Below are 19,664 nucleotides of genomic sequence, written 5' to 3'. Positions count from 1 at the left end.
GCCGAGTGGGATTTTATTTGGGATGTTTTGGGAAGAGGGTCAAACGAAATGGAGTAGGAAAGCTCAGTGTATTTTATGCTGTAAAACCAGAAAAGTGGTTCTTTTCCCATCATCTAAAAGTCACTTTGGTTCTTTTATCAGTAGAAAGCGCCATGCTAAAATAACTGTATAATATATGAGAAAAGGTCAAGTTAATTGTAATATCAGTAAGAAAAGAATGCCGCCCGCCAAAGACAGATGCAGCACAGTACTATACTATTGCAAAGGCCAAATGTCTGTATTTTTAATAAGTTAGAGGAAATCCAGATATAGAAGCCATAGTCACTGAAATGTTAACAAGTTAATATATTTTAAAGTAAATATAACACAGTGTACACATAAAAGCCGTTTAATACAAAGTGAAAACCATTAGATGCACCTACTAATGCGGATTTTTGGTTATTTTCAGCTCTTTCACTGAAACTTGAAAACAATGCTCTTCATTTCAGTTACACCAAGTTAAGTGGTGAAACTGATCTATAGCAAGCAAATCACTGCCTTTTCATCCACCTGGGAAAGACAGACCACTGCAACTGATAGTCTCTCCAGAAGGGCATCCAAACGAAACAGGCTGTGCACATTTGCCCCCTCTCGCTAAGCTATACAAGAAACAAGATGTGGATTGATTGCTGCTTTTGGATAGTAAAGCTCAGTAAGTGCATCCTTGCTGTACAGAAAAAAAAAAAATTAAAGTGACAACACAGAAAACTGGAAACAGATAACCGTGTCTGCCTAAAATATACACATATGATACATAATTATGGGCCATGCTGGCCAGCATGTAAGTCTGTTCAGGAGCAAAGCTTTAATTGCACAGATTAGAACACTGAACAAATGCTTTTCCAGAGTAAAGCACAAGCTTTGGTTTATGCTTAGACAGTGAACATTAAACCTTCCATTTTTATTATAACATCTATTATGAAAAATGGCTCCTTTCATTGCTACATGCAATAGTTGTATCTCTATGAATAAGCACTCCATTCCATAAAATGAAATGAAGCTCAGTGGCTTATTCAATGAACCCATTAGCTGTAGCTAGACTGGGAATGCATTAAATCTTTATGAAAAGCTACTAAATTACAAAAAGTTTGACTGACTTCCTTCACAATTCCCCAGCCCTCCCCCCCATTTTTAAAATGCTGCATTATATAAAAATAACCCCAATATGGCACAAAAGTGGAATTCTCAAGGGAAGGCAAAGGATAAAGGGGCAAAGGGAAGCTTCCACTGGCAACATCAACAAATTGCATACAGTCCAAGAGGAATTTGCACCCTATACAAAATGAGCTTCCCTGTGTTCCAGTTCTTGGATCCTTTTTGGTCTCAGTCTCTGGTAAGTAGGCTTCAGATCTGCTGGGTGAATATCCTCTGAGCTAGTTTTTTGTTCATTTGTGTTCTGTTCAGGATCACCTGATGGAAGTGCAGAGCTCCTAGCCAGTTTCACAGTATTATCTTGGTGAAGCACAGAGCTAGCACTGGTTGGTGTACAAGCTTTAGTAAAAGAACCCTCTTCATTTTGTTTTGATTTGTTAGAGGGTGGTTTATAAAATGTCCCTGGGGGTGGTTGCAATGTTCTTGGTGCCCTGAAGGCAGCAAGAGGATTGGCATCAGAACCATTCCCTTCTGTTGCTGTCCTTCCGGACCTGACAGAAACAGAATATGGCTTACTGGGAAGAATGGCATTAGCTGAATTGTTACTAATGCTGCATGATGAAGATAAGGCACCTGCAGTTCCACTCTCAAGTGCTCGGTTCTCCTGGGGCACATTAGTCATGATCATTGCTGTCCTTGCTGTGATATCATACTGCTTATATTGCTTGTCCCAAGTTTTTCGCAGCATCTGAGTGTCGTAACAAGGAAGTCTGCAGCAGGTATTAACAGCAGGGAGTGCCTTCACCTCTGAAACTTCTTCAATAGTAGGGCTCCTGCCAAGCTTCTCTGGACTTACTGCTCCTGCATTTCGTGAATTTCTTTCATTCAAAACACATGGAGGAAGTATTCGGTCTACAGGTAGGCTCACAGGGCGAGTAGCTGGTTTTGTCCTTGGAACCCGCAATGGAACTTTGGTAATCTGACGGTTAGGTTTTGCAGGAAATAAGTTAATTTTACAGCTGTCTTCACCTAGAGAAACAAATGAATCATTGTCTCTCTCTGAAGCTGGACTCACAGCATCACCTAGAAACACACAAAAAGAGATGTGACTGGATCTTTGCATCAAATATAAAGAAATGTCAGCAAGACATTTGCCAACAGAATATGAACTTTATTAATGACCCCTTGACAGTTGGTACAGGATAACAGTTTTTAGGTATACCTTGTACACCTGCTAGGGAGTATCCTATTCTAAGCAAATGTTAGCATTTCAATAGCAGTAAAACACATACTGTACAGATGTAACCAAGGAAGACACTGAGGAGAAAACACATAAAGAGACACTGCACTTTTTGGCTGGTGCCTTCCCATCAAGGAATATTTTCCATTTTACTATGTTTCAGAATGTTTCACTGTTAAGTGCAGGACATGACTGAACTGGTAACACCAGCTGAGAATCAGTGTAATTAAAAGGATTAGTATAATCTAACTATATTAGTATAGTTACTCCTAAATGAAGCAGATGAAATCATACCTACATTAGAACAAACCACTGTCGTAGCACAGGCAGATAAAAATAATAATAAAAAAAAATCTCATAAAAGATTTATAGTTAGGTTAGCAAACCTGGCTTTTTTGGAGCAGAAATATTAATATCCAAAATGCTGGCAGCTGATGATTCTGTCAAAGAATTACTCTTCCCACAGCCTTCTGGTTTCATTCCAGTGAGTGGCAATGATACACATTCTAGGGGAAAACAACGGTCAAAACATGTTAATTGCTGGATATTGGTCTGCAGCATCACAGTGGATTTCAGAAATCCAGAGTCACAGCATAATTATCTCTTTTGTTTTTAAAAAGGGAGAAACCAAAACACTGTTGTATTCTCTTACCAAATACTTTAAGCTCTGATTCCATAAACACAGGTTTCTCAAAAAGCCTTTAGAAAGATTTAATTCTCTGTTCCTCTTACGAAGATAAAGAGTATATCAAGCAGTGATAAGCCAGTGATAACACTTGTTTCTGTCTAAATGGAAGAGATGCATGCACTATAATCTAGTACATCCATGACTGCTTATTCACCCACTCCAAGACTTAATAAAAGCACACAAACCAGTTACAGATGTATCTACTTGTTCTTTTGTATTCTTGCTATTGTTCGGTTCCAAAAACAACGCAGCTGTTTCTGAAGCTTTGCTTTCACTTGGAGCTACCAGAATACCCTGTAAACAAAAGTCAGAGCAAAAGTAAACGAGAACTCAAGAGGAAAGGCACTCCTTAGCAAAAAAAAATGCACAAAGATTTAATAGAAGTGTACTCTGGAATGCTGCAGCATTCCACACAGAAGTTCAGATGGCACAGGTAACATTTTGGCAGCACAGGAAAAGTCACTCACTTCCTTTACAGCAACAAATGACTTCCTCTGCTGCTGTGGCTCCCTCTCTTCTGCTGATAAAGCAACTCTGACTGTAATGGCAGGTTCTTCAGACTGAGATGTGCTCAGTAGTGGTTTCAATGAAACATCAAATATCTTTTCATAGTATGTTATGAGCAGCTCCACTACACGGGCCTGATAAGGGTAATCCACAAGCGACGACAAAGAAACTGTAGCATCTGTTTGACGTGGCCTGATCAGAGTTGGGCCAAATATTATGCCCAGGTTGCTGGCTGACATTTTATTTTCATCAGACTGTTCTGTAACCCTGCAATAAAGAGGGGAAAAAAGCCCCCAAATCCCAAGAGTTAGAGGGTTTTAATATTCTAATACCTAAAATACTTACGAAAGAGTATCTTATGCCTACAGAGGCTAAAAGACTGTAAAAAAACTGAAAGTGGGTTTGGTAGGCAGGCAGAATCTTCAGTGCAGAGTGCATTTAACAGCAGCTTGGACTAAGCGCTTTCCATACAGGGTGTTTTTATGTCCTCTTTGGTTAATGTTATTTGTGGCTATTTGGCATTTGTAGGGTTGGGGCAAAGAACATCTCTCTCATTCTAAGTAATAATACAGCTGTGGTCCAGTATTACCCAGTTTTATTGGTAGTCATCAGCTTGGTACATCCTCATCCTTCATCCTCATGAAGTGTCTGTTAATAACCATTTTCCAAGTACATGACACAAATTTCAATTTTCTGTTAATAGCCACCAAATCACTGCCCTATTTTGGTCATAACCTGATTTAAATCATACCTTCCTCCCTGCAGCCGCCACTATTTACTACTTGCTGACCCCAATGCTAGCAGAGAATCAATAATGGAGCTCAGCTCTTGCCCTCCTTTCTTTCCATTTCATATTATTCTCTCACCTAAGAATTCCTTACATTGGAAAAAGAAACAGCAACAGAACAATGTCTTCTAAGGCATATGTGACTTCTTCCTCTACAGTCATCAAAAGGGTTCAAGACTTTCCTAGTACGCAGCATGTAGCAGTTTATTTTTCAACTTCAGTTTGCATTTAGAGTCTTTTCTCACCTGTGAAGGTGTCCAATAAGGTATTGAAGAGTGTTATAGTTTGGTACAGGCAGTTGTTTCAGGAGATCTTTAATTTTAATGATGATCCTATTCAGTTCAATACAGATTGACTGTCTTTTCTTTGATTTGGGGCTAGCTTGCTTAGCGTCCAATTCCTCATTGACATTCTGGCTTTCTTTTGCAAGTCCAATGAACTCATTGTAAAGCCGAAATAAAATCAAGGGTTCTGGAAGCTGAAGAAATAAGAACATTTCAGAAATATACTCAAGCCAGAATTTTAAGTTTTTTGTTTCCTTCCTGTTTTTCTTCAACTTTGTCTGGTCTAGCGTCTTTTCTTAGATGACATTTAATCCCTGTTCATTAGCTCAAACCACTGTCAAATCTGATCCCAAGTAACAAAAACACTCCTCCCTACACCTTTCTCCAGAAATCTTTTGCTAGCCCTTTCCTGCAATAGATAAATGCTGTCTTGAAGCAATACAAGTACAGATTTCAAGGAAGTGATTGCTATGAGGGAGGGTGTTAAACTCCATATACACAAATACCATGACAATAGTCCAGTTAATTTTCCAGTCTTTGATAGTATATTACATGCAGTATCAAGTTTGGTCCATATTCCATTTAAAAAAATTGGATTTTAGGCCATGTAACATTCGTTTTCGTGATTTAAGTATTCTGTCAGTGTGAAAGTGAATGTTAATAAGAGTCAAAAACAACAGAAAAAACCCAAAACCCTCAAACCTGACCTGGCTATTTGCATTTCCCCAGCTTAGATAAAAGCAAAAAGTAGGAAGAGTAGATAAAACTCAAAATAATTTGTTCTAATAATTAGCCTCAAATAGGGTTTAACTCAGGATTCTGCCTAAAAATGTCTTTAACTACATGTTTCTAGCACTGTTTCTGCATTTAAAATGAGAAGGTTTACCTAAAAACCTCACCAACAGATCAGCTATCAGCTACATAGGAAGTAATAAGACCGGAAGAAAACATGGTATTTGACTTTTTTTTAAATTATAAGCCCTATTCAAAATACAGCACAGTGCCACAAACTGGTACCTCACTATGATATACGTAATATGCTACCTTTTTACTTGAGTAAGTAGGCAGAGTACATCTTTGTAATTTTTCAGAAGCACTTAACTTAATGGTGGTGATCATAAGATTGGATCCCTGACAGCCGGTGTAAGGAAGAGGACAGTACCATGCAGCTAAGGATTATTCCTTTCAGGGTTAACAGGTTTTCAGACTGACTCAGTAATTTCACTGGGCAACATCCGAGCCTCATTTTTTTAGATACATACTGAAACTGTTTTGGAAAACTCAACTGTGAAGCTTTAAAGCTCAATTTTGAAAGAAAAAGATGGATAATCCCTCCATAATGAGCACACCAGCATGACCATTATGAGTGTTTAATGAAATTTTTGTTTGCTTATATTACCAGCAATATATTAGCATCTGTCTACAATAGGAGGCAAGAATATGAGAATGTTTTAAACTTCACATAAGACAGACCAATTCAGTAACCGGAAAAGTTTTAGAAATTAAAGCTTCATTACAAGTGGATAAACAAAAGCTTGTTCTGCACACAGTACTAATATTTAAAGAGACATTATGCCCATGTGGAATACACATTGTAATACCAGCAGTCAGTAGTCTCACAGCTTTCCCTGCCCCGTCACAGCCTCTATGTGAAAATAAAAGAGCCTACTGCAAATGTACAAGGCAGTAATTTAATATTCTGCTGCAGGACTGCGGAAAATGACTTTTTTCTTCTGGTACTGAAGAAATATACTACACTACTTTGGTTCTTCATCTGACCTCTGAAGTACAGACCTGGCGGAGATACAACTTGAGAACATTGCTGATATCATGCGCATAGAGTTCTGAGAGTTCGACCAAATCCTTTCCATTTTCAAAAGCCTGACAAAGCTTTTCAACTCTTGATTTGGCTCCATTCACACGATAGATGCCCTGAAATTAAAAGACCAGCATAACTCCCTTAATTTGAAAGGCAAGTGTAAAACACAGATGATATCAACAGTACAGCATTAACATCTTGAGATTACTTTTTTTTTTGTAAAAAAAGATTGCTCATCCTTAAGTTTTATAAAAAAAAACCTGAGCATACCTTGACATTCAGTGCTCTGCTTTCAATTTCTGACGTACACTTTTTGATGATAAAAGGAATGCCATCAGGAACATTTTTAGCAGCTTGGGCAAATTCCACTCCAAACAAGTGAAGCCTTCCATGAAGTTTTTTATGCCCGCATTGAATAGCTAAAGTCTCTAAACATTTTTTATGGCATGCAAGTGAGCACTACAGGGGAGGAAAAAAAAAAAGCACATGGTTTGATACAATCTGACACCATAAGAAATATCTGTTTTTCACACCATATGTGAACAAAAGCAAACATTTATTAGTCTGTTGTGCTTTTGCTTTAAGTTCATGATGATTCTACGAGCCACAAAGTCCATACTTTTTATACAGAAAAAATAATGCAAGTTTCCAAAACTCACAACTTTACATAAATCCCAAGCAGCAATGTAAACTACTTTTGAACTTACCTCTTCACATTCAGCTCCATGAAATACCACTAAGCTGTCACATTCTCTGCATTTAGATGGAGCTCGCAGCTTCCGTAGTTTGTGTGTTTGTGCTGCTTTGGACATATTAGCATTTCTAAAAGGTCCTGGAGAATTTGCAGTTTCAGATGTCAGATCATTTAAACCTGGAGAGAATGTCTCTGTTACAGTCAATCTAATATTTACTATTGGGACAGGGTATTTATTCTAATTTTTTTAGAACTGTGCTGCGGAACATAGAATTTGGTAAGTAACAGCAACTATAAAAGTAATCAAAAACATTTCAATCACAAGGAAGCAAAACGATGTTATAGCTTACATAACAGACTTATTAACTATCAAATAATCTTACGTAAAAGTGGAATCAAACTATCAGGCTTGCATTTTTAAATATTTCATTTTTTTCCTGTATTAATAGCATGTGAAAATATTAGGACATTTAATGCCAACTGTCTGACAGTTCAGGCAATTATTCATGAAAGTTTCTTTCTATGTATTTCAAAATCCTATACTTGGGGATGAAAGATGACATTATGGTTTGGCCTGTGGTGTTTCTGAAATACTTAAAAAAGAATACTTTACAGCAGGGAAGAATTAACACACACTCACACCAGAACCCATATAAAATAAAAAAGAACCACTGATTCTCAGTCTCCTATGATAACATCAAAATATTTTCTAGAGGATTGTAAAACAGCACAGCAACTGTTGCTTTTTGTGAATTTTTTTGTGCAATTTTTTTTACAAGCAATTTACTTCAAATGTTATCAACAACTCTGAACTAAAATCCTTTGTTTTACAGATAAAAACTTGAAGTTAACACATACAGCTAATTGCCCAGAAAGCTTCTTAAAAGGTCAAGTATTGATTAAACAATATGACCCCAAGTGAAAGTTTGCATTCATTAACATGTTGCCATGCTTTAAATATGGTTCTAAATTAGTATTGTTAACCTCAGGCTCATTCCTAGAAGCCAAAGTATACATTTAGGAAATAAGGACTAACTGAAGAATTTCCTAAAGGCTTTACTGAGCAGGTGCCACAAATATTTCAGAACTAGTTTGAGAGTACTGCAGACATCCATAGAACTATTTCTGATAATCCAGATATTCAGGTTTCAGTACCTGTGGCAACATTGTCTTTATACAGCCAAGACTAATTTGAAAATTAGAAATGGTCTGGTCAAATCTGGGACAGACATTACCAAACTTGCTTATCTAAGTTGAAGAGAGTAAAATCTCAGTTATTACCCTAAACATTTGGATCCACTTTTTTCCAATTTGCCAATTACCAACTCTCCGTACGCGTGCATTTTGCTTCAAAGTTTAGAAGTGATCTTATGTACCTCAGTGCCATGCAGCTAATTTTAAATGCAAGTTGTCTGGAGGGAATGGTTAGCGGATCATTTGTTTACCTTGGGAGTGTGAAGACACTAGACATTTTCAAAGGCTGCCCGTATAGTTAAACTAAATGTATGAAGACAATTCTGCACTGCTTCGTTAAAGTGACCTGAACATTATTCTTCAGCTCTCAACCTCAAGTGGATGCATGCTGTATTGCAAAACAATGCTGTTGGTAATCACAGCCTTGTTAAAGTACTTTTCTTAAGCATATTAAGAAAAGCCACACTCTACAAAAAAAGCATCTTCTGGGGATTTCAGGTATGGAAACATTACCACAGTCTGAAGGAGATGGTGGCTCTCTTTCATCAAGATCATCTGCAGATGACATAGTACCAGTGGAAGGTGTTCGGGGAAGTCGTCTTTTAAAATCCCCTAGCAGATGAGAAAAATTTTCAGGAAGCTGTAAGTATCAGTTCCACCCAACTGCTCATTCTCATTAAAGGCTCTGTCCAACACTCGCTAAACTAACAATGATGTCTTTCTTAATGTAAAACAGCCCAAAGAAAAGACTTCAAATTAGTATAGCTGTGAGTGTAGCTGTACCTGGGCTAGCAGATGGAGAATCCATGGATCGGGACTCGCTGCTTCCCCCTGCACTTTCAGAATCACTGCACATTCCTCCACTCTGGTTGCCAACTGACCATGATCTGAATGGTGGTGGCCCTCGCATTGCTTTTGAAAAGAAAATCCGCAAATTCCAAATGGTAAGGACAAAGTTAAATTCTTTTCTTTTTATTTAAAGACTAACTATGTTTATATTCAAAGTAGGAAAATATTGCAAAAGTTACCCAAACATCTAATACAGCGGAAAAAACCCCAGCATATACTCCTGTAAAAGCTTCTGGATATAAGAAAATTAATTTCAGAAACTTGACACTTGTGTTTTTGTAAGAGACCTGAAATCAATGTAGTATTTACAAAAACAATGGATTTTAAATTGCTAAAGTTAACTGAAATAGTTTAGTACACTGAGTTTGACAGTACTTGCTGTTTGAATTGTATCTCACCTTTCTTGACAAAGAATCTAGGTATACATACAGGCAGTTGTCTCCATTTGTCCTTACGCTCAAGGACATAACTTCTTTTATAGGCTTCAAACTTCAAAATACATTTTTTTAACCCCTTCAGTGCTATGTTTCTGACAGTGACACATCAAGCACCTGCTTTTTTTCCTGGTATTAATACTTAAAGACTGAACTCCAGATGAAATACAGAAGAACTACCTTGGATATCTGTGCTGCTGGAAGATCTCTTCTCTCCAATCTTTTGTGAACGATGATAAATTGGGCTTCCCACATCATCTAATGTCTGAGCAGGAAAATCTCCTGAACACTGAGATAAGTTACCGTGTGACGTATGGACACTGTTGGTTGATTGCTTATTAAAAACCCTTCAGAAAGAAGAAAGTAATTCAAAGAGTGAATAGGGTAGAATTTAATGAAAAGCAATGTATTTTTTTTATTCCTGGGCACTAAAAATGCTTCATTTAACTGCTGTTCATGAACTTATGTATTTGACATGTAATTATTAAAGCCCAAATTAAAACAAAAAAAGGGTGTCAATTTATTTTTAATTAAGTACGTGTTTCCTCTCCCCTCCCGCCCCCCCCAAATCAGCTTTTCCACATCTCTGCAAGGTATTTGCAGACTTTGAAAAAACAGCAAATCTCTTCATCTCAAGATAAAAATAATTCAGAGGCCATTGCATCCTTCTTTTATGCTTTCCTCCAAAAGAGTCTCTTCCCAGCCATCATGACCATTCACCTATAAACATATAGGCGTTAAAATGCTATGCTTTTTTAAAAGCACAGAAAATATGTTGAAGCTGCCAGAGAGCTTATAGTCAGTCCATTGTGAAAATCTGCTCTCAAGATAAGGACAGAAAACTGTTAAGAGTAACTAATGTAAAATGCTGAAGCACCCTGTGCACAAAATGGCCTGCTAGCCAAGTTCAGCAGTCAGGAAGCTGTTCCTTAATCAGTTCTACCCTATCCAGCTGAAGGAAATAAAGACTTCGAAACATTAAAATTTGCATTTGTCCAAGCTACTGTCCCTTAAATAAATGCAGACCCAAATGTTAACAATGATCAGTTCAAGTACCTGAAGAATCACGAGGCCACGTCAAAGAACACAAAAGGTGGGGAGGGGGGAGGAGAAAAAACACACTCCTATAAATCTTAAGCAGTAAATAGCTGGGAGAGCACACACACAGTTCGAAATTTCATGCTCATCAGTTTCTCAGGGAGCTACATAGTTAAATTCCCCTAAGTCAAAGTTTATGAGTATAGCCTAAGTCAGCCTTAAAAGGCAGGAAATTTACAGACAAGAAGTAAGAATCTCAGGTTTAACTTTGAATTTCCTGGCTTTTGTTGGTAGAAGTCTGACTCAAGCGTTAAGTTTTTTGTATTTAGTTTCCTTTTGAAAGATGGTGACGACACTTTCCTGTAGAACTGTGAAACACACAGATTGGAATGGATATTCTGGTGCTTTAGTGCCAGGATTACAATTTTACAAGTTAAAGGTGAAAAAGTGTTTGGCATACTGACATGAGGAGCTGTCATTTTTCTTTTAGTCTTTACTTCCACATTAGCTCTACCTTTAATAGATTAACAGTAAAAACTGCCATTTTGCACAGGTTAAAAAAATAAAATTAAGTTATAACATAAGGAAATGTGGATTCTAACCTTTTTTTAGTCACATAGCATGAGACAAATCGAGCAACACTTCCTGCCAAAAAGTTGCCAAATGTAAACAATATGGAAGAAAGTACTGTAGAAGCAAAGCCTGCAGAAAGGAAAACTACCTCCTCAGATCTCCTAAACCGATTATTAAATACTTCTGCCAGACCACACTACCAAGTTCAAAACTTACATTTTTCATATTAACCAATACACAGTTAAAAATAGTATTAAAGAAAAACATTAAAATAGTAACAAGTCAATTCTTGCACAACAATTGTCAATGTTTTAGCAAGTCTTATTACACAAAATGACATTCTGCTTCGGAATTTGAAGTCAGGTTTTAATGTCAACATTATATATAACCTACCAAAAGGTCAGACAAAGAACTAGAGCACGGTAAAACACCAGGATTCATTTAATTCCTCCAAAAATAATGTTCTACTGTTAAACATGTGTGCCTAGCATTTAACTGTAAACCAAGCAAATGCCACCTGTAGTTTGGGACTCACCCATCAATCTGGGAACTCTGGGTTTCAAAAGAACCTGATTCAATAGGAACACCTTCCTTTGGCAAACTTTTCACAAACTCTGAATACTGCTGACCAGGATCATAGAGTTTGGCACTCTCACAGAGGGACTGGCAGTTAACTGGAAGAGATACAACCTGAGCATGCTGCAGCTGGAACAGGTTAACTGTTGCCTGTTGGGAGGAAAAAATATATTTCAGTATTTGTAGATCATTTACTAGATATTTCAGTTGCACTTTACTCACCCCAAATTAATATCCCAACAGAAAATTATTTATATGATAAGACTAGAAAAATTCTAGAAAATTGTAACATTTGTAGGGATGGACTTTATGCAAGATTCCTGAAAGTCAACTGCAAAAACTTCATCTGCAGTATAGATACTAGTATTCCTCTTCTCTCTGGGTTATTGAATCCTCCAGGTAGCAAAGGCAATTCCAAAGGCTTCTGACTTTAGGTTGATCAAGATAAACTGCAAGGTTTTATTGCTACCAAAAAGGCATTTCTCATGCTCTGGAGGGAATTTTAGTCACCACTACGATGATGAAATAGTTGGGAGTTCCAAACCCAGATGAGCTCCATATCACCTTGAGGCAAGAACTGGACAAAATTCCTTGTCCCAGCAGAACAGATTAACTGAACACTTTCTTTGTTCAATTACATACAACTTATAAAATACTTTCTCACAAGGCAGAGACCAGGGAAGGGGACACTGCATGGCTGCTTCTTCAGCTTTGGGGTTGCAAAGGAGTTTGAAATTTAGATATATTTGAACTGACAAGTTTGTCTAAACTTTCTACTAGTCTTATGGGTTGGTTCTTGGGTTGCGTGGGGAGGAGTGTCTATATTTGGTTTATTTTTCCTCCCCTCCCCAGCATTAAATTGTCTTTGTCTCATCTAAAAAAGGTACACATCTATTGGCATAACGCACTCTGAAAGCTTTTTAAAAAAATGTGCATACAGGCATACTGTTTTGACAATCCTTTACTTATTTACACACATTAAATTAATACATTAAATTAGTCACAATGGATCCTGTAGTAACTGAGACGGTCATCAAGATTAGCAGGCTCCATGCTGCAGCATGTTAATGTCCATTCTGTGCTTGAGCCAAATATCTTTGATAATGCACTAATGAAAATAATGGGAATAGGAGCTGTGCTCTTAAGCAACAGAGTAACACTACTGCCATCAATATTCTTAGAGAGATATTAAAAGAAGTGTGTAGTAAGGGTTCTTGCAAGGCAACTGCTCATAAAAAACCCAAAAACATTCAAGACATGTATAACACCCTCCTCCTTTTTTTTCTAAACTCCTAACAGAAAGAGAACACCACAAATATATTGAAAGTTTTCCTTCTTTTTCTATTGGCTTGACCTCTGTCCTTTGGAAGCTTTCTATTTTAAGCAGTTAACACTAGAGATGGGGCTTCCTTAGTCTTAACAATATTTGTATATCTGTACCAAATTTATTTTAAAAAGCATGCTTACAGCTTTAAGAGTAAGATCACACTGGTAAATAAGCTCCCGAAGCTGTGTTAAGACATCACTTTTAAAGTTTTCCAAATCATTTCTTTTTTCTTCAACCTCTGCCATGCTTGCTTTATAGTGTTCATTGGCCTCTTCAGCCTAGAGAAAACACAAGTATATAAAGAGTTGATGGACTACAGGCCTTGATACTAGAAGCAAGAAAAAACCCCACACAAGATGCTTGTAATTGGAGATTCACATTTAGGATTAAAGCCTGAAAGAGCATAGCATGATTGAAATTAAGAATTATAAACAGAACACTTGCTCAAATGCTCCCATTGGGAAAGTATGAGTAAAAGCAGTGTAAGGCTTAACTCTAAAAGCAAGGAACAAAACCTCTTACTTTTTGAAGAGCTTCCTCTTCTAGCCTTCGTTTTTTTTCCAGTTGCTTGCTGAAATCTTTCACAAAGCTTCCACTTGAGCTAAGATGTTCTTCCTCAGCACGAGCAGTGCACGATTTTGCCTTTTCATACTCATCTTGACGCTGTGTATATAGCAACTTTGCTTTTCTTAGAGCAGCTTCCAGCTCTTGCTGCAGAATGCAAAGAATTAATGGTTTTAATTTTCCAGTTATTTAATGTGATGTTTAATGAGGCTGTTATGCATAGGTATGTACACGCTGCAGTTCAAAGTACACAGTCATAGAAAGGTAACCTCTTACAAATACAAGTATGTCATGAAACTGACTGTTATATATTACAGCAAGTAAGCCCTGGAGAATCTACATGTGAATTTAAGTGCATAACAGCCTAGTTCGAATGTTTCGTCCTTTTGAACAGTTTTAGATTGAACACTTAGGTATGAAAGAAATACCAACCATTTTTTTCTGTTCTCGCTGCCAAAGCTCCTTGATATCTTTCCTTTGTCTATCCAACTCATTTTTCCTTCCAAGAAGAGGCTAGATAGGAAACATCAATAGAGTACATAAAAGGCTATAGGCTGCAAGTTTTTTCTTTTGAATAATCTGTGCTGTTACAAAACTTTTTAAAAACCTAAGCAGTACCTTGGTCTTTTTCTTTAAGCTTACCTGCACAAATTTGTTAGACTGGAGAGCAGCAGCTGTTTGTTGCCAAAGTTGATTGTTCTCAATATCATTTTGAAAAGCATTAATGAATATTGATTGGAATGGCATATAATCCTAAAATTACACACAACAAAACATTAATGTTCTACATAAGGTAGGGATATGCTGACATTCTGAACGTCTGTATAACTGAACTAGATTTTCAATTAAATTTAGTAAGGTATTTATACATGTATGGAAGTCAGAGTTAGGCATGAATGTAGAAAATAAGTAATTTCTCAGCTATGTTTCATTTTACTAGGAAACCACTCTGAAACAGAAGTCTACAAGTCCATCTCACAAAGCATACAAGATATTAGACAGAAAAACGCATGTTGTGAAAACTATAAGGCTATTCCACATTTTCAACAAAAATGAATTTATAGATCCAAATTTCCGAAGGAGATGGGAAGACATGAAATACAGAAGATCTTTTAACCAGTGATTTACAGTATAATTCAATTCTGTATCAACTTAAAAATCCCATCTTCAACATCCTCAAAGTTTCACTTTTGGGCAAGGCATCCAATACATACTTAAGACTTGTATGTACTCACCTGGTGTCCAACAACAGCTTTAGCAGTTTCAGCCATTTTTGCTAAGTTTTTAGCACACTCCACTTCTGTTAAAAAAATTCACAGTTACTGTTTACACTAACAGTTGTACCCCATGCTAAATGCTTCTTACATTCTTCCTCTAACAGACAGGCTTACAGAGGAGACCACCTTCACTTTGTTACAGGCCTTTAATTATAGGAAATGCGCAAGTTCTGTCCACTTCAGCAGAACAGCTACTAATTTAGAAATCACATTATTGACAGTCTGCAGCACAGAGGCCTGACAACAGATTTAATTTCATCATGACAAAGCTGATTAAATGCCAGAAAGAGCCACTCACCCAAGCTAAGCTTTTTTTCTACCCATGCGACTACATCCTTGGTATATTTTGACCATGCTTTAGCATAGGACAGAGCCGATTCAATTCCACTGTCATTTCTTAGCAGCATGCTGTCAACCTCCTCTGCTCGAAGATGTCCTGAAAATAAAGCATCGAACACAAAGTAGTGAATTTTAGACATGACCACACACTGAGAGCAAAGCCAGTATTAGCCAACTGTGAATGTTTAAGCAGCTCTAATCTTGAGTTGGTCTTTAATGCTAGTTGACTCTAAACAGGACTGACAGAGGTTTTAGAGCACATTAAAGGGTCATAGTATTTTATCTGGAGTAGTCATATGGTCAGCATAACTTTCTTAAAGAAAGTGACCCAAGAAAACACCAATCATATGATGACATGCAGAAGTGCTTCAGGCCTTTTTTTCCCCCCAAAAAGCAACCCAGGTTGGTTATTCAATAAAAGCATAAAACCTCTGCAATAGCAAATTTTTTACAGTGGTGCTTTAGTGGTAACATAGGTGTAAAAAAGGGATCAAGCAACTTATTTATAACATTTTAGAAGGTGAAAAAAGATACAGAATGGTATTTATTAATATTAAATGACCTACCTTGAATATCATCCCTTTCATGCAGTGAACCCCCAGACTCCACAGAAAGATTCTCAAAAGACTGGTGTACAAGAAACAAAACATCAAGTTAGCAAAGAAAAGCTCTCACTAGGACTGACACACTAACAAAATCAACATCATCATCATCTGCTTCCCCCCTCCCCCCCCTTTTTTTTTTCAAGATAAAGCAACAAGCTGTATTCTGACTCCCTCTCATCTAAGGCACAATACCTTCTAAGCTCCTGTCAACTGTGACATAATAAATAGCAAGGAATCATCATATACCTTTAAATCAACAATCTTGAAAGGCTGTGATGAGTTAATTGTTTAACAAATCAGGTTGATATTTAAGTGACCTCCAGCTTTTCTTAGATTCCTATCTTTTAAAAAGCATTTCATACAGACCTAATGTCATATATATATAACAGACATCATTCTACAAGCCATTAGAATCCTATATTTCTTCCTCAAGAGAATAAAGTTATTATTTCTCCTAAAGCACATGCAGGTGCGCACTGTAGGCACAACAGCTGACTAGTAACACTGGCTAATGAAGCCCTGACAAAACCTGTACAACCTGACATAATTTAATCCAATAATAAAAGGAATCTAGCACAAGATTTCATCCCTACCTTTGTCCTCATGTTTCATTTTGCTACCCTTTTAATTGTGCAAGTTGAACTATTTGTAGGACTGTGCCATAAACCAGGCCACTGAACAAATTTAAATTAATAAAAAGTTTACCTAGTGACGACCACCCCTTCTTGAAAAAAGCAAACAAAAATAACACAACCCTACATCATTTTAAATTAATAAACTACTCTTGACAACACAGAAGCAGAGAGCAGGCAGAAGACAAAGACCAAGAAATAGCTGCAAAGTGGCCTTAAGCTTTACAAGAACAGCTTGTTTCCATTTTAGAAACTTTGGTGCTGTTTTATTTTCAGACTTAAAGCTAAAATGGACCACAGTAACAATGATGCAAGTAGTTATTTTTTTGTTGTTTGTTTTTTTAATTGTAAATGGAAACTGGTCATAAAAAAATTCACACAAAATTCCTCAACAATCATTGTTTACTTCACAGCAAAACCAGCTCTTCCATATACCAAAACATGCAACATATTAATCATCAATTACACTGAACAGATTCAAGCTACAGTCTAAATAACAGCTCTATTCCTAAGGAATTGGAATACTAGTACAATTGCTGTCTAATGAAAGAGTCTCAGTAAAATGGAAGGGCTTTTTCAGAACAGGTGGGAAACCCATCCAAAGCTGTCTATCAACCAAACGGTAAAAAACCCCATGAATTTAGAGATGGATCAATATTTGGTTGCACAGAAAGCCTAACATTCCTAGCTTTAGTTCTGATTTGGGTATAAAGTATTACTGTCTTCAAATAGATTTTAAAATGGCATACAGTTGTTACAGAACAACAAATAAGGAGAGGGAAAAACCCGTAGTTTATTTTAACTCAGGAGGTACTTACAAGTTCTGGTCCTAAAAATTACCTCCCATATATAAGACCTAAATAATTTTAGTCCTGAGAACTGTTCACTCCTTACTAGTAACTCAGGCACACAGTCTGGTTAGGGCAGCTAATCAGTGCTCATTCATCCATCCACATTCACTCCACTGCAAATATATAATACTTCATTTTAAAAGCAAGCACATGGACAACTACTTTTACTTCAACTTATTATCAGAACTTCACCCATACAGCTTGCCCCCTGAAGCATCCAATGACTCAGCCCAGTAAGCCTAGCAGGAATTAAAAAAAAAAAAAAAAAGAGGCCTGACTTAGGTTTCACTTCTCAACTTTAACCAGTCCCTTCTGCCTTTTTTTCCCATTACCCAAGAATTCTCACCCCGAGACACGCAAATGTCTGCAGACATTTTGAAAATTTTATCCTCCTCCTTTATTATGCTCTCAGATCTACATAGCATCGAATAGCATTCAAATAGCTTGTTGAGTAATGAAAGGTCGAACATGCCTGTCTCATCTCTTCCAATGTATTCTGAAGCTCTTCTGGTTTTAATTAAGAAATATCTTTGCTTACACCTTGTACTTCTGGTTGCACTACAAGGGCTAAAATGAGAACAATTACATTTGTTAAGAGGGGGTATACATATCATTTAACTTAAGCTTCCAAGTGGAATGCCTGAACTGCGGAATGTAGACTCCCCTGCAGTCAAGAGAAGCAAGATCAGCCCCCCCGCTTAGAGCAATCCTCAACAGCTTAGTTAGGGAGGTCCCTAACTTAACAGGCAATTAAAATCTCCCTCCTTAAATAACCCTCAAAGCATTTACACATTAAATTCTACCAAAATGTTATGCTCTAATCTTTTAAAGATACAGCTAGCTGCTGTGTTCAACCACTGAATGTACACATCTATGGAAATGAAAAGTTAATACAGCTACTTAAGTATTTTGCATTTAGCTCATCCCAACACTCAACTCTTAGTTGGCCTCCAAATTGCTCTCTGAATTGCAAATCAAAGTGAAATTCTTTATCTGTTAAATGTGTATTTATTTGCCTGAATGAAAACGCACTTAAATTTGAGACAGATTTCCAAGAAATTGAACCATAGTATTCTACCTGCTACATTTATAATTGTTCCCTTCCACATTAGGAAAAGCAAACAACACTACAAAAAAAGGCTTTTAAATATAAGCTGGTGACTTCTGGAGCATCTAGTATAGAACTCCTTCATTTTGCTATATTTTAATTTCCCCTTGGTCTTCCCCCACGCCCATGTTCAGAAGAGTGATCTTTTGGCCAAGCATTCACTTCACAACACAATATATGGGACCACCTCGTTCCACAGGAACACATTTTTGCTTTGCACAGCCATTACAAGATTAAAATGTTGGCCAATTCAGTACCTTCCTTCTGCTGGTGAACCTATTAGCTGAAATAATAATTGTTCAAGTCATCCCATTTAAGTTACATGAGATGCTGGCTTCTGTGCTATTTTATTTCATACTTTTGATGAGCAACCTAATCCTCTGAGTCCAAGTCTGCTAGAACCAGTTTTCCAAGTAACCTCCTTCTCCTCCATGTTGTTTGCAAAGATGAGTTTTGTAGCAGCTACAGAAGTAGAACATCTGTGATCATTCACCTTTCTCATGTGTTATCAAACATACTGAAAATTTAAAAAGACTACTTCTCAGCTGTAGCTGCACAGCATTGCTATCATCAAGCCTGTGTGAAGGAATGCTAAGTCTTAATTATGTTTCAATGAAGCCTTCAAAAAACCCTCACAATCTAAAATTTTTAACCTTGCTACAACTTAAGATTGTCATACACACCGATTATCAATTGCATTCTCCCTGCATGTAATTTTTAATTTTACTTGATTTACTTGGAAGTCTGCTTCTATATACACAACAATTCAGAACAGAATTTGGTACTGAGCATTTTAATTAATTTTAATTTTATTAGCATTTTAGTTAAAATGCTAATATTTCTCTTTGACTACCTATAAGTTGGCAGTGCTGTTTCAGTTCTCTTAGTCAATTGTTGTTGAAACAAGCCACAGCACAAACTGGGCTCTGGAAGAAGAAAAGGTTACTTTGTAATGAATATTAGTCTTTAAAAGCCAAAAAGAGGTCATTAAACCTTTAGCTTCTAGGTCTAACAAGTCTATTCTAACTACTCCAGCATGCATGTCATTGAAGTATCTGTTAAGTATTTAGTTCTTTTCACTTAACCAATTTAAAAATCTCAAATGCAATTACAGTAGGTTATCATTTACATATTTGAGCACTAGCAC

General features: G+C 36.9%; 1 protein-coding gene across 1 annotated transcript in view; it reads right to left on the bottom strand.

Moving 5' to 3' along the window:
* Positions 1-1,006: 1,006 nt before the first annotated feature.
* ARHGAP29 (Rho GTPase activating protein 29) overlaps positions 1,007-19,664 on the bottom strand; it is a 50,036-nt gene continuing 31,378 nt past the window's right edge. The window contains exons 5-23 of the mRNA XM_010292440.1: positions 15,888-15,948; positions 15,281-15,418; positions 14,941-15,005; positions 14,348-14,458; positions 14,138-14,218; positions 13,664-13,852; positions 13,282-13,419; positions 11,774-11,964; positions 9,808-9,974; positions 9,128-9,256; positions 8,858-8,956; positions 7,164-7,327; positions 6,727-6,915; positions 6,432-6,569; positions 4,599-4,831; positions 3,527-3,833; positions 3,245-3,353; positions 2,758-2,877; positions 1,007-2,214 (exon numbers count right to left, since the gene is read on the bottom strand). Of these exons, the coding sequence (XP_010290742.1) occupies positions 1,313-2,214; positions 2,758-2,877; positions 3,245-3,353; positions 3,527-3,833; positions 4,599-4,831; positions 6,432-6,569; positions 6,727-6,915; positions 7,164-7,327; positions 8,858-8,956; positions 9,128-9,256; positions 9,808-9,974; positions 11,774-11,964; positions 13,282-13,419; positions 13,664-13,852; positions 14,138-14,218; positions 14,348-14,458; positions 14,941-15,005; positions 15,281-15,418; positions 15,888-15,948 (3,531 nt within the window). The 3' untranslated portion in view covers positions 1,007-1,312. The remainder of the gene's footprint in view (positions 2,215-2,757; positions 2,878-3,244; positions 3,354-3,526; positions 3,834-4,598; positions 4,832-6,431; positions 6,570-6,726; positions 6,916-7,163; positions 7,328-8,857; positions 8,957-9,127; positions 9,257-9,807; positions 9,975-11,773; positions 11,965-13,281; positions 13,420-13,663; positions 13,853-14,137; positions 14,219-14,347; positions 14,459-14,940; positions 15,006-15,280; positions 15,419-15,887; positions 15,949-19,664) is intronic.

The sequence above is a fragment of the Phaethon lepturus genome, unplaced genomic scaffold (genome assembly GCF_000687285.1).
Source record: "Phaethon lepturus isolate BGI_N335 unplaced genomic scaffold, ASM68728v1 scaffold18660, whole genome shotgun sequence".
In the NCBI taxonomy this organism is placed as follows: Eukaryota; Metazoa; Chordata; class Aves; order Phaethontiformes; family Phaethontidae; genus Phaethon; species Phaethon lepturus.
This window is presented reverse-complemented; position numbering and strand designations above follow the sequence as displayed.